This window comes from Phascolarctos cinereus, unplaced genomic scaffold (genome assembly GCF_003287225.1).
Source record: "Phascolarctos cinereus isolate Bilbo 61053 unplaced genomic scaffold, phaCin_HiC Scaffold_9;HRSCAF=440, whole genome shotgun sequence".
Classification (NCBI taxonomy): Eukaryota; Metazoa; Chordata; class Mammalia; order Diprotodontia; family Phascolarctidae; genus Phascolarctos; species Phascolarctos cinereus.
This window is the reverse complement of record NW_027556402.1, coordinates 67,885,864-67,901,201: the sequence shown is the minus strand read 5'-3', so window position 1 is coordinate 67,901,201 and position 15,338 is coordinate 67,885,864. Positions and strand designations below refer to the sequence as shown.

The window sequence follows — 15,338 nt, the reverse complement described above, 5'->3', positions numbered from 1 at the left end:
TCCAGGGCTGTCATCTAGCACCAATAGTAATCACTAATTTTGATCTTATTTCTGTTCTCTATTTTTTTTGAACAAGTTATATTTTTATTTATTTTGTTAAATATGTCTCAGTTATATTTTATTTTTAATTTTCTTGTGTTTGATATAAATTTATTTATTTTTAGTCTTCAACATTTACTTCCACAAGATTTTGAGTTCTGAATTTTCACCCTATCTCGCCCCTCCCCCCACCCCAAGATGGCATGCATTATGAATACCCGTTCCCCTAATTTGCCCTCCCTTCTATCTCTTCCCCCTTCTCTTATCCCCTTCCCCTTCTATTTTCCTGTAGGGCAGGATAGTCTTCTGTACCCCATTTCCTGTATTTCTTATTTCCCAGTTGCATGTGATAACATTTTTTTTAAAACGTGTTTTTAAAACTTTGAGCTCCAAATTTTCTCCCTTCCTCCCTCCCCACCCACCCTCACTGAAAAGGCAACTCAATATAGTTTGTACATGTGCAGTTATTCAAAACACTTCCTTAGTAGACATGTTGTGAAAAACTAACTCTATTTCCCTTAATCCTATCCTGCTCCCCATTTATTCTATTCTTTCTTTTGACCCTGTCCCTCCTCAGAAGTATTTGCTTCTGATTACCTTTCCCAATCTGCCCTCCTCTCTATCATCCCCCTGCTCTCTTGTCCCCTTCCTCCCCTATTTTCTTGTAGGGTAAGACAGATTTCCATACCTAATTGAGTGTGTATGTTATTCCCTCCTTCAGCCAAATCCTATGAGAATAAGATTCACTCATTCCCTCTCACCTTCCCCCGTTTCCTCCCTACTGTAAGAGCCTTTTCTGGTTTTTTTTGTGAAATAATTTTCCCCATTCTACTTCTCCTTTTCTTCTTCTTCTAGTATAATCCTCTCTCATCCCTTAATTTATTTCTCTAGATATGACCCCTTCATCTTCAACTCACCCTGTGCCCTCTATATATCTTTCTACACATACATATAATTTTTTCCCTCCAACTACCCTCATACTGACAAAGGTCTCATGAGTTACAAATATCATCTTTCCATGCAGGAACATAAACAGTTCAACCTTAATAGGTCTCTTATGATTTCTCTTTCCTGTTTACTTCTTCATGTTCCACTTGAGTCTTGTATTTGAAAGTCAAATTTTCTATTCAGCTCTGGTCTTTTCATCAGGAATGCTTGAAAGTCCTCTATTTCACTGAATGACCATTTTTTCCCCTGAAGGATTATACTCAGTTTTGCTGGGTAGGTGATTCTTGGTTGTAATCCTATCTCCTTTGCCCTCCAGAATATTATATTCCATGCCCTGCGGTCCTTTAATGTAGAAGCTGCTAAATCTTGTGTTATCCTGATTGTGTTTCCACAATACTTGAATTGTTTCTTTCTGGCAGCTTGTAATATTTTCTCCTTGACCTGGGAACTCTGGAATTTGGCTATAATATTCCTAGGATTTTCCTTTGGGGATCTCTTTGAGGAGGAGATTGGTGGATTCTTTCAATTTCAATTTTGCCCTCTGGTTCTAATATCAGGGCAGTTTTCCTTGCTAATTTCTTGAAAGATGATGTCTAGGCTCTTTTTTTGATCATGGCTTTCAGATAGTCCAATAATTTTTAAATTCTCTCTCCTGGATCTATTTTCCAGGTCAGTTGTTTTTCCAATGAGATATTTCACATTGTTTTCTATTTTTCATTCTTTTGGATTTGTTTTACAGTGTCTTGATTTCTCATAAAGTCACTAGTTTCCAATTGCTCTATTCTAATTTTTAAGGAAGTATTTTCTTCAGTAATCTTTTGGACTTCCTTTTCCATTTGGCAAATTTTTTTTTTTGGGGCATTCTTTCCTCATTGGCTTTTTGGACCTCTTTTGCCATTTGGGTTAGGCTATTTTTTAAGGTGTTATTTTCTTCAGTATTTTTTTGGGTCTCCTTTAGCAAGCTGTTGACTTGTTTTTCATGATTTTCTTGCATCACTCTCATTTCTCTTCCAGTTTTTCCTCTACTTCCCTTACTTGCTTCTCAGAATCCCTTTTGAGCTCTTCCAAAGCCTGGGAGTGATTCATATTTTTCTTGGAGGCTTTGGATGTAGGAGCTTTGACTTTGTTATCTTCTTCTGGTTGTATATTTTGATCTTTTTTGTCACCAAAGTAAGATAATACAGTTTGACTCCTTTTGTGCTGCTTGCTCATGATCCCGGCCAATTACTTGAGTTTTAAAGCTCTTTAGTTAAGAGTCTGCTTCCAGTGTGGAGAATGTACTGTTCTAAGCTTCAGGGGTCTGTACAGCTGATTTCAGAGATATTTGTAGGGACCTGAAATTTTCAGTTCTTCCAAGGTGGTATGATAAGGGGTGGGATGTTTACTCCTTTCCTGGTCTGTGACCACAAGTACTCCTTTCGTCCTGTAACTGTGAGGAGGGGTTCCTTTCCACAGCCACTACAAGCTCCACCATGCCAGCACTCCTTCTTATGGCAGAACTGCCACTGAGAACTGTGACCCAGATCCAAGCACGGGCAAAGCAAGAGATTCCTGCCTCGACACTGGCAAAGAGATCCCTGCAGTCCCCCTCTGATCAGCCACTCGATTCCCCCTCAGTCTGCAGGCCTGAAGCTCCGGATGCACCCACCACCCTGGTGCCCGAGCTCTGTGCTCTGGAACTGGCTCTGAGACCTAGCTCTTCTCTCACCGCAGAAACAGACTGTTCCCACTGACCTTCTAAGTTGTCTTTGTGTTTGTGGGTTGAGAGGTCTGGAAGCTGCCACAGCTGCTGGAGATTCAGTCCTCTGAGGCCTGCTCCAGGTTCACTGCAGCCTGTGCGCCCATGCCACACTGTGCTCCTCTTTCCGCCTGGCGCGATATACCTTTCCGATCAATCATCCAGATTGTATTGGGCTGGAAATTCGGTTCACTCTGTCTTTTTGTGGGTTCTGCTGCTTTAGAATTTGTTTAGAGCCATTTTTTATAGGTATTTGGTGGGGTTTGGGGGAGAGCTCAAGCAAGTCATTGCTTTCACTCCACCATCTTGGCTCTGCCTTATTTCTGTTCTCTAGTGTCATATCCAATTATAATATTGTTGGAGCATAGGTATGTTGTTTTCTTGTTCTACTTTCCTTGTTGCACACCTGTTCCTATAAATCTTTCCGTGTTTCATGAAATCCCTTATGTTATTGTGGCTGATGAAATACTTCTGGATTTATGCCATTCTTTAATATTCATCATTTATTATGTGCTATTCCTTACATAGTTTTGTTTAAATGTGTTTGTCAGACAATTTTCTATGCAGCTACAGTGATTTCTCTAGACATTATGCTGAATCCTTCTTATGGTCATTGGGGTTTTTCATAATTATGTAGTCAGAGTTATGTTTTTATCTCCTTCTTGACTCCTATTCCATTTTAGGGTATTTATGCATGAGAATATTTTTTCTCCAAATTGTTATAGGGAAAAATCAATCTCTGGTTTGTTGCTAGGAGAGAAATACATATGAGAGGAATGTTGTATTATTATTTTTATTACTATACCATTTCATTAAATACTTTTACTTTGAGCTAAGTAAGTCCCCCAGCTCATTAGTAAAATTTTAACACATTGATGGGGGCCTGTGAGCTATGATTTGGTAAGGATTCCAACCCACAAATACCTAGAATCAGATATAGCTTTCTGTGGGCTGTTGGGTAAAGGAGGCTCCAGGTACTACTTTCAGACATTCCTCTCTTCTTTAATTCTCACCAGACAGTGTGGTATAACAGAACATTGGACTTTGAGTCCGGACAGACTTAGTTTCAGATCCTGGCTCCTGCATGTGCTGTTTGTATAACCTTGGGCAAATCACTTCATTTCTCTAAGCGTCAGCTCCCTCATCTGTAAAATTTTCATAATATCTATAAGAAGGGAGTGCAAAATGATTTCTATTCCACCTTCATGTTTATAGAAATGTTAGGTATAAGACTGGAGTCATGGTACAAGAAAAAGGAAGAGAGGGTGGGTATATATTTATAAGGCTGTAAAAGACCTAAGACTTAAGGTACAAAGGCAGGGGTGGGGGTGTTAGAATCTGGAAAAAGAAAGGGAGAAGGACAGAAATTCTTCGGGCAGGAACGGTCTGATATAAATTGATTTCATTCCATGCCCTGATAGCCAAGATGTTAATTTAGAGTCTGTAGGCTTCTCTAAGTAAATTATCACCTATTATCACTACCCTTTGAAATGTTGATTAGATACCATTTGAAAATCTTATCAACTTTATGAGTGTGTAAGTGTTGCTGGGAACTGGGTAGAAATTACCTTGTTACCATGTTTTTGTTTTTAACTACAGTAGTAGATGTAGCCAGAGGAATATGGCCCCAGGTCCAAGTATAATCCAGCTCAGAATGATAGCTCTTCAAAAAGCAAAAAGTAGGTCAAATGCAAGGCATCTCATAAATCTGTTTTGCTGGCTTTCCTTTGAATTGTGGTATCGCTTTAGCACTATCAGATCCGTGTTCTGAATTTGGTACTGCATTGTCTTTTTTGTTAATGCTTCTTCTTAGGCTGTGGGATAGCTTTTTATCCTAACATAGGTCGGGACCTCACCTTCTTCAAGCCCCTTCACCAAAATACCTTACTTGGAATCATCCTGCGAGGAATTTCCTTTGTTGACTAGATCAAAATTCCTGTGGGCTGCTATTCCGTCTTTTTCTGTAAATCTTCCATGCAGAATCTGCCCTGGGTACTGGAGGCCTTGTTATTGTTGTTCAGATTATACCTTGACATTCCTAAATCCTGTGAAAGTGGGATTTCTAGGCCCCAGAGTACAAAACTACGAGTAGTAAGTTGGTAGCAGTTGCAGAAAGGCGGGTCTTAATTCTCTGTAGAATTAGGAGGATCATCTATGTCTGGAAATGGAGTGGGCTGCCTGGTAAAGAAATGAGCCACTGGTTGCTGAAGGTCTTTGGGTGGAGGGAAGAACCTTTGTTGGCTATATTATACACAAAAGTCATGTTTTAGGAGGTTGGAGTAGGTGTCTTGGGAAGTGCCTTCCAACTCTGAGAGTCTGTGATCTCACTGACTTCAAGAAACTTTTAAAAGTTTTTAAAGACTAACTAGTTTTAAAAGACTAACTCCATCTATTGTGCTAATCTTCACACAAAGTGGCCTTAGTGTAAATACTTTGTTCTTAATAGAAGTTATTTATACAAATTATTATATAAATGGGCAAATATAGAGAAGTCATAGTTTTGAATTTTTTTTTTTATTCTTGGTGTTCATATCATAGTTTATGCCTGGAGAAGACATCTTAAACTCAACATATCTGAAGCTGGACTCATTATCTTTCCCTCTAAGCCCTCACCTCTTCCCAACTATCGCTGTCCCATTACTACCAAGGTGACACCACCATCCTCCCAGTTACCTAGGCTCCCAACCAACCTAGGTTTCATCCTTGACTCCTCATTCTCTCGACATCCTTCCTCTCCTCCCCCCAATATCCAATCAGTTTCCAGTCCCGGCAGTGGCCAATTCTATTTTTTCATTTCTGGTATGTGCATCTTCTCCTCTGTGATGGTGCCATTACCCTTGTGTAGGCCCTTATCATCTCATGCCTCAACTATTGCTATATCCTTCCTCTTCTTGGTCTCCCTGCCTCCAGTCTGTCTTCCATTCAACTGTCAAATTGATCTTCCTGAAGTTTAGTTCTGATCATGTCAACCCCCTTATTCATTTAACTCCAGTGGCTCTATATTACTTCCAGCATCAAACATAAAAAAGCACTTTGTAACCTGGTGTCTTCCTACCTTTTTAGTCTTATCTCTTACTCCCCTCCACATACTCTGTGTTCCACTGGCACTGGCCTCTTTCTCCTAGTTAGTTCTGGGCATTTTCACTGACTTTCCCCATGCCATGAATTCTTTCCTCCCTCATCTCCTTGCTTTCCTGGCTTCCTTCCAGTCTCAACTAAAATCCCACTTTCTATAAGAAGCCTTCCCTATAATGCCTAGAGCCTTGCTTCTTAGATTATCTCCCAGTTATCTTTTCTATATCTTGTTTGTACATGCATGATTTCATTAGACTCTGAGCTCCTTGAGAGCAGGGGTTGTTTTTGCCTTTCTTTTATTCCCAGTGTTTTGCATAGTGCCTGGCACATAGTAAGTATTTAATAAATACTAGTTGACTTGACTAGAGTAAGACTGGACTATGCATCTGTTCAACTGTCTAAATTTCCTTGCATGGGATCATTGAGTGAGGGGGACTTAGTAATTCTGACTCTCCCTGCCCTGATTTCTTAAAGATTTCAGTGCTTGAGATTTGTATATTTGAATAGTCATATTCCTTTTATTTTTAAGCAGATTGGCAGGGCAGACATAATAAGTTTTACATTTGAGGAAAATGAGTCAGAGCTTAAGAAACTTGTTTAAGTCAAGGAGCTATTTTGTGGAATCATGCTTTTTTTTAAAAAAGAAAATTAATTAGGGCTTGCTGGTGATGCAGTGGACAGAGCACCAGCCCTGAAGTCAGGAGGACTGAGTTCAAATCTGGCTTCAGACCAAACACTTGACTCTTACTAGCTGTGTGACCCTGGGCAAGTCACTTAACTCCAATTGCCTTAAAAAAATTAATTAAAATTTTTAAAATTTAATTTAATTTTATCTGTCTATCTATCTAAGTATTTATTTTACCAAGCAGCTTCACAAGCAGGATTCTGTCTTAAGAGGACGGGTGAGCCCTGTGTTGGAGAAAAATAAAGCCTATGAGAAGGCACAGGAATAGTTAACTTGATTCTACTGGAAACTAACATAATGCAGCTAGAACTAGGAAAAACTTTTATATGTAGGGATTGCTGTGGACCCCAGTCTTAGGGAGAACCTTCATTTCCTTCTAAAAAGTAAAATGTTTTTAGAGATATTTCAGTTCAGTTTTCTTACAAATGCTCTGGGTTCACAGGTCCTGCCTGGAAGCATTAGCTGTGGGTCTATACTTAATGAATGTGAAAGTATTCAGACCTTTAAAACTGACAATGTGGCAGTGTTTTTTCATTAACTTATTCTGAAACTTAGAGATATAGGTAACTATTAGGTAACTATTCACCTCTTTCATAAATATAAGGATACTTAGTTAACTTTTTCTGGTCATATATACATCCTTTCCTTTTTCTGAAAAACTGTCTTCATTTATTTATTTATTTACTTGCTTATTTATTTTTAGGCACCCTGCTAGTAAGTGTCAAGTGTTTGGCCTGAGGCCATATTTGAACTCAGCTCCTTCTGACTTTAGGGCCGGTGCTCTATCCACTGCACCACCTAGCTGCCACCTTTCCTTTTTTAAATGTGCAGATTGGCCAGACCCTGCCAGATACTGCCCTATCCCAAGCTGTTTGGTCCATTTGTTTCTTTGGAACTGATGGGTGGTGCCCTGCCTGTGGTCTACCACTTAGAAGTAACCACAAATCACAGAATCTCAGAGTTGGGAGGGACTTTAGAAGTCACTTAGTCCCCACCATACGTGAATGCATCTATAATACATAAGACAAGTAATAGTCCAATTCAGTCTTAACTTAAAAGCCCTCAGAGAGGCAGAACACAGCACCTCCCAGGGCTGCACATTCTACTTTTCCATAGCTCAGATTGTTGGGAAATTTTTCTTTACATTGAGCCTAAATTTACTTACTCACAACTTTTAAGTCCCCTTGGGTGCTTAAAGTGTAAAATAGTCAACATTGATATGGAAATGCATATTTGTAAATATTTAATCATTTCTTACTATTTCAAGCATACAGAGCTCACTCTCCCATATCTTTGAAGGGCTGTGTGTAAGCTTTGGCTGCCTGGGGTACAAAGGGGGAAAGTAGTGAAGAAGTCTATTGTTGTCAGTGTCTAACACAACCATATACATACGGCAAGGTCCACAGGCAGGAGACAACAAATCCAGTGGACAAAAATTGCCGTATGTGTATGTAATGATTTGTTTGCTTGTCTTCACATGTTTAATAAGAAGAATATGACTACTGAAGCACCTCTGCTTGATCTGAAAGGTTTAGATTTCAATGGAGGGTGGCATTGACATGGCTCCAAGTGTCAAGGACTGATTTAATTGAGGCAGTGTTAGAGGCAGAGAAGATGAGGAGATACATATAAATCCCCAACATCCAGGATTGAATTGTAGGCTCTGGATGAGGTAAGAATTCTAGTAGATTCTAGGCTGTAGAATCTAGAATCTAGGCTGTAGAGACAGAGGTCAAGGAGAATGGTGGGTCACATTTCCTTTCTGATTCATTAGGTAATTGAGGAAACAATCTGGACCTTGGACAAAGGAATTTGTGGAAAAGATAAGCATTAAATTTGGGAATCCTAAGGAGATGTTTCCATTAGATTGTAAGTTCCTTGAGGGCAGGGGCTGTCTTTTGCCTCTTTTTTTTATTCCCAGCATTTAGCACAGTGCTTGGCACACAGTAGGCTCTTCATAAATGTTTATTTAGGGGACAGGTAGGTGGCGGGGTAAATAGAATACCAGCCCTGGAGTCAGGGGGACCTGAGTTTAAATGTGACCTCAGGCACTTGACACCTACTAGCTGTGTGACCCTGGGCAAGTCACTTAATCCCATTGCCTAGCCAAAAATAAATAAATGTTTATTGATTTATTTATATCATTTACTTCATAGTGAGGTTCTCTCGGTGTTTCTTTAACGTTGAATTTAATGAATTATTTTATAGGAGAAAAAGAACCTAAGAGACGTAAAACAAAATTCAAAATTTTTTTTTTACCTTGGGATTTCATTGTATATGGAGGGAGTCCCCAGTGAGGAACTCCCTCTACCAATGCAGGTCAACAACTTTTCTTCTTAGAGAGTTGCCTGAGGTGCGGAGAGGTTGTGACTTGCCCAGGAGGCCAAAGCTCCTTAGAGGTAAGATTTGAACCCATGTCTTCCTGACTGTCAGGCGGGCTTTCCATCCCCACTCCACCGTGCTGTTTTTCACAGGTGTTTGTTTACTTGACTCCACTTTACCTTCTGATTTTTGTTAATGTACATTTTGGTTCCTCACGTGGTTATAATCAAAGTTGTACTCCCAGTATGTTCCTCTTTTTAAACTTAAAAATGTTATTCCATATGAATGTGTCATGCTATGTGTAATTTTATTTTGTTTATTTATTTTTGGTGAGGCAGTTGGGGTTAAGTGACTTGCCTAGAGTCACACAGCTAGTGAGGGTTATGTGTCTGAGGTTGGATTTGAACTCAAGTCCTCCTGACTCCAGGGCCAGTGTTCTATCTACTGCACCACCTGGCTGCCCCCTGTAATTTTAACAGCTATGTATTTTTCCTGTTTTAGCTTAGTTTTATACTATGATTGAAGTGACCGTTCATCTATTGTTGAGCATTTGTGGTCTTTCTAATATTTTCTTATTTTATTAACATCATTTGTACAAATTATTTGTCCCCTCTTTCATATATTTTCTTGGAATAAAGCTCTCAAATTAGACATTACTGAATCAAAAGGTATAGAAGTCATCATTATGTAGCTGTTACATATTGCCAGATTGCTCTTCAGAAAGATTCAACCAATTTGTGGAACCACCAACAATCTGATAGGATGTCTGTTGCTCAAGGCCTACCCAATACCATTTTAAAATTGTTTTTTATTTAGTTTGTTTGGTTATTGGGTATACAGTGGCACCTTGCAGCTGCTTTAATTGATACTTTGATAAACTGTTAGTGAAATTGTGCATTTTGCCGTGTGACAATTTACTTTATTTTCACATATACACATACACACAGAAATCAAGTAAATACACATATATACACACACATAAATGTTTTACTTTTATTATTCATTGAGTAAAATCTGGATAAGATCTTATTTTATTAAATTATTTTAACATGAGCTTTTACCAGTTATGTCACATTTCTCTAATCTGTTGTTTTCCTTTTGAAACATGTTGACATTTCGTTGCATAAATGTTTTTCTCTTTTAATATACTCCAGCATACCCATCTTTTTCTTGGTACCCGCATTTCTTCATGAGTCACAAATATATGCTATTCTGTTTTCTTCCATGAATTTTTTAAATGAAATTAAAATTTTGTTTAAACCTTTGGCCCATCTGGAATTTACTTCTGGTCTTCCTTAATGAGGACTTTCATGGTAGGGGAAGTTTGGTGTTGAGATATTTTTTGTAGTGCATAAGAATAGACAAGGGAAGGATGTCTCTCGACAAGCAAGTTGACAGTTGCCCTTTTTTGACTTGCTCAAGGAGACCTCTGAAAGACAAGTTGGGAAATGGTGAAAAGTGAAGTTAGTCATTAGTCAAATGCCATTTTGCTCATTATTGTTTTAATGTTGCTTTGTGAACCCTTAGGTCAACTCTTCTCCACAGAGCCAGCCTGTCTTATGAAATTCCTGAGATCCAGGACTGGTACCTTTCCTCTTTCTTCTCTTTTTCTATTCCTTCTCCTTTGTTTAAAATAAGACTCATCATCATCGAGACTGCAGGAGGTCTCAGAATTCTTATGAACTCCTGTCATATGTATCACATTTAATCATTTTACCTTTATAGTTTTCAAAAATAACTTTGAAAGAAATTTAAAATGTCAGTTTACTTTGTGAAGTCGTCAGAGAAAGCAGTACGTGCCTACGGTCAAAGAACTCATCTTTCTGGCACAGAACCACACTGGCTTGGTACTGCAGAAGCTGTTCTAAAAAATTAGACAATGTTGTACGATGACTAACTTGGATAGACTTAGCTCTTCTCAGCAATGCAAGGATCTAACACATCTCCAAAATTCTCATGATGGAAAGTGCTATCCACATCCAGAGAAAGAACTGTGGAGTTAGAAGGCAGATCGAAGCATATTATTTGCTCTTTTTTTTCTTCTGTTTTGTTTTGTTTCTTCTTTCTTGTGGTTCCTCCTATTGGTTCTAATTCTTCTTTACAACATGACTAATGTGAAAATTTTTTAAAAAGTAAAAAATAAATAAAAAATAAATGCTAGGTGAAAAATAATAAAATTAGGTGGTGAACTGCAGCTGATTAAAATTAGATGCTTTGGAGAAAACATCAGGATGAAGACACTTCATTGTGATAGAACCACTTATAGGCTATTATACAACTAGGTTTTCATTTTGGAAGAAGTAAAGCATTCTGGAGCTAAGCATTTTATATGTTGTTTGTTTACTCTTTGAGTGTGATTTTTGCTTTGGCATAGGAGTCTCGAGAATGCATAATCCTATCTGGGCATTTCCTTGCCCTTTATAACTAAACTTTTAAACTAAATCATTTAAAAAAAATAATTGAACAAAAACATGATGCTAGGGGAACCATAGTTTCCACATTAGCCACCCATAGCATGTTTTATGGTGTCCTGCAGAAGAAGGGCAATTAATAATGGACTGGGCAAGTAGGGAAAAGTAATAACAATGATCCATGTTGAGGGGGGAGAGAGGAACATAATAATACAATGGTTCACAGAGAGAAAATGGCTATGGTTCTGAAGAGTTTCTGTTATATTGTCATGCACACTTTTCCATTCATTAATGCGCAGCAACCATGGTTTGAGTTATACAGTCACAGACATATAGTCGCTTTGTGACCTGGGTGAGTTAATTGACCTCTCTGGGCATCAAACACCTTTTTCAAGTCTAAAAGTTGCATACATATACTAGTCTGCATCAGTGGAAGATGGGACTACCCTGTACAAAAGAAATCACAAATCTGGTCCTTCCCCCAATATATCTCAAGTAGTTGGGGGCATACTCCTTGTTCTTCTTCCCCCCAATTGTTCCCTTTTCCTGAGTGAGCTCCTTATCTCCTATTAACCCCTCAAAAGCAGGTGTTTTCCAAATTGCCGTCTATTTTCTTTCTATCTTGTTTACTTCCATAATTTCTGCTAGCATCTCTATAGAAATGACTCCAAATATGTCTCCAGCCTTGCCCTGCCTTCAGACCTTGAAATGTGAGTATCCTACTTCTTAAGTGAAAATGTCCACCTGAAGCCAAGTGGCACTGCCAGAACTTCACTACATTCCTCAGCTAGTGCCTCCTTCCGAGTTGACCTAATTTCCCGTGCTTGAAGCATTGGTATTATTATATTTGACTTTTCTGTTATTGATTCTCCCTTTTTTGTTAGCCATTATTGCTGCCTGATAGATCTTTTCCATTTCGCTTCTTCCCAGTTACCACTTTCCCATATCTGCAATCCTACATACCTCTATCCTAACTATCCTCTTTATATCTAGGCTTGGTTCTGTCATTTTTATATTCGGGACACTTTGGTGGCTCTTCTAACACACAATATACCCTTCTGTAGATCATCAGATCATAGATTTAGACCTGGAAAAGCCCTTGGCACGTAGTAATTGCTTAATAAATGTTTATTGTCTGACTGAATTTAAGTCAAACATGGATTATCCCTTCTCATTTTATTTTTTTTCAATAGGCAAATATAAATTTTAACCCAGCCCTTTTCAGAACTATCACAAATTCTAAAGGAGTAGTGTCTGAATTAATAAATGTCTAATGTAATTTCCCTGTATGCCTCAATTAGAAGTTGCTTTTTTGAGAGCTGTATTAAAAAGAATTTATTAATGTCTTTTTTCTTTCTGTCATAGTCATTCAATCCCTCCAGCTCTTACCACATAAAAAATTAACTGCTTTTCTTTTTTTTTGCGGGGGGAAACTTTATAAAAAGTTGTATTGATACCTTTTGGATTTTGTACTGTACCCGTTTCCCCAAGATTCCTTGTTTCCTCTCTCCCTCCACCCAGAATCTTTTGTTGCCACATAGAAAAACTCTGAAGCCAATCAGTTCACACAGAAAACACAGCTAATGGCATATGCAGCTTTTGGCATCCATTGTCCCCCACCTCTTTCCTGAGAGAAAGGAAATGTGCTTCAGAATCTTTCCTTTTGAACCAATATTGTTCATTACCTTTAATATGACTTCAGTTTCCTTTTAAATTTTTTTTTCACTTTTTCCTTATTTTAGTTACTGACTAATGGTTTTCTAGAAAAAGTCACAACAGGTTATTTTGCAGAAGCCCTAAAGAATCCAAACTTTGAAGGGAAGAGAACATTATCTGGGCTGTTGATTGTCAGTATCTCTCTGGATGATAATTATCATTCTGTGGTTTATGAACATTTCTCTACCACCTCACGATTCTGCCTGTCCCCACCTATCAATGTTGTAGATCCTTTAAGGACAAACACCACCCCTTCCATGAGGCCTGTAGCACATTGCTCATGCTTCCCTTACACCACTGTCCATCCTCTACCTTGAGTTGTAGTTGAATATATGTCTTATTTCCTCTGTCACTCAGTGAAGTCCCTGAAGGAATAGACTGTGTCTTACTAGCTTTGATAGCTGCCCATAACAGTGTCTTACGTTTGAATGAATGAAATAGCAAGTTATGTAGTTCAGAAATGCAAAAATGAATATGTGTAATGTTTTCGTGATATAATTTGATACTTCACAATGAACTGTCTTTGGACATTCTGTGAAGAACTTTAGTAGTTGACCAAAATGAAATGCCTTGATGATACCAATGTTATCTGGCTAATTAGCCGGATTCTCCCAGTGTTTGTTCTGAAGAGTCAGTTAAACACCATTTATCTTGGGGTATAAGCACATTGGATTTGATACTAGAGGAATTGGGGTTAAATTCTGCTGTTACTTGTTAACAATTGTTTTTCTTTAGACCTCAGTTTCCTTATTTGTAAAATAAAAGGGGTTGGATTTAAGATCAAGAATTCCCTCAAGGTCTAAATTCTATGGTTCTATGGAATATACTTCATTGGTAATTGAGTAAAGGTACCCTGTGAGTCCAAAAGAAAAATTAATATTCCTTCTGAAATTTTTTTTCCTGTAGACTAATAAGGCTAAGAGAAGGTTGCTTAAACCAGTTCATTACATTCTTTCTTTTTTTTTTTAAAAGGCAGTTGGGGTTAAGTGACTTGCCCAGGGTCACACAGTTAGTAAGTGTCAAGAAACCGGTTCCTTTCTTTTTGACATTTTGCCACTAATGGCTCTTATGCCATTAGTAGTATGGTAGAAAATGCAGTGAGTGGCCTGAGAGTCAGAGGCCCTGGTTTCAAATCCAGCTTCTTCTGCTTTACTAGGCCTCATGTAGATAAGTCACTTAAGCATCCTGAGCCTCAGTTTCCTCATCTGTAAAATAAAAAAGTTCTACTAAATAAACATGAAGGTTCCTTCCATATTTAATAGTCTGTAATTCTAAGTAAATTATTTCTCCCTGGTTTTCTAATTCTTACATTAATTTCTCACAAAAGGTTAAAAAACTGAAGCGAGAACTCTCACAGATGAAGCAAGAATTACTGTACAAAGAACAAGGGTTTGAAACACTTCAACAGTGAGTATAAAAATGTTTGAAATTAACTTGAATACATCATGAGCTCCTTGGCTAGCAGCAAATAAAATATCAGTGGAGGTTCAATATAACACACACTTGTGTGTAAGGTACTGTGCTCCATCCACACTGAAGATGCAAAAGACACCAGTGACCTCATGTCTCTGACTTCAAGGCATTGGCTTTCTTTTGGGGGGATGTAGCATGTACAGCTCGGAGGAACAGCTAACATGCTGGATGACAGAGAAGGCATCCTAAATCTCAGTGCCCTAGAATGATGAGTGGAATTTAAGAAGCTGAAATTTAATAGGGATATAAATGTAAAGTGCTATTTTTACGTTCACAAATAGACTGGGACATTTCTGTAGAGCGTGAGCTCACTATGAATAAGCATTGTAAAATAGCAGCCACATTAGACAAGCTGTTGTGGTGGCAGGCTGTGGTTAGACATAAGCAATGGCAGAGTGTGCAGGTAGCCAGGGCTGGGCTGGAGCCAGCTGTGACATTGTCATTTTGAACCCTTACGCCTTGAAAATTGACAAATACTACAGATCAGGGCTTGACTCCTAGTTTTGCTGCTTGTCTAGACCTAAGAAGGTGATGGGGGAAATGTTATTTATTTATATTAAATTGAAAAGTGTGTCTTGTGCACATTTTTTTCCCTGTGGCCATTTTTTCCCCAGTGGTATAACATCTACCAGCATACCCCTGGTGCTAGCTCATCTCTATTTTAGCTTTTAGGTGCCACGTTTGAGGAATGTCAGTGAGCTAAGATGTGCCTCTAGGAATGATGATGAAGTGATAATGAGGGAAACAGAGATTATTTCAAACAAGGGTCAATTGAACAAATTTGAGATCTTTAGTCTATTGGTGGGGACCATAGTAGCAGTCTTCAAGTATTTGGTGTTCCCTCATTGAAACAGACTATTTTTTCCCCCCTCAAATATCTTAAATATCTTCAGAAGTGACAGCTTTTATTAAGGGAAAATAAATGAAAATC

General features: G+C 38.3%; 1 protein-coding gene across 4 annotated transcripts in view; it reads left to right on the top strand.

The window, feature by feature from the left end:
• WWC2 (WW and C2 domain containing 2) overlaps window positions 1-15,338 on the top strand; it is a 250,000-nt gene that overhangs the window by 130,298 nt on the left and 104,364 nt on the right. For all 4 annotated transcript variants that reach the window (XM_021007608.2, XM_021007612.2, XM_021007613.2 and 1 more), the window contains one exon: window positions 14,262-14,341. In XM_021007608.2, coding sequence (XP_020863267.1) covers window positions 14,262-14,341 — 80 coding nt within the window. The remainder of the gene's footprint in view (window positions 1-14,261; window positions 14,342-15,338) is intronic.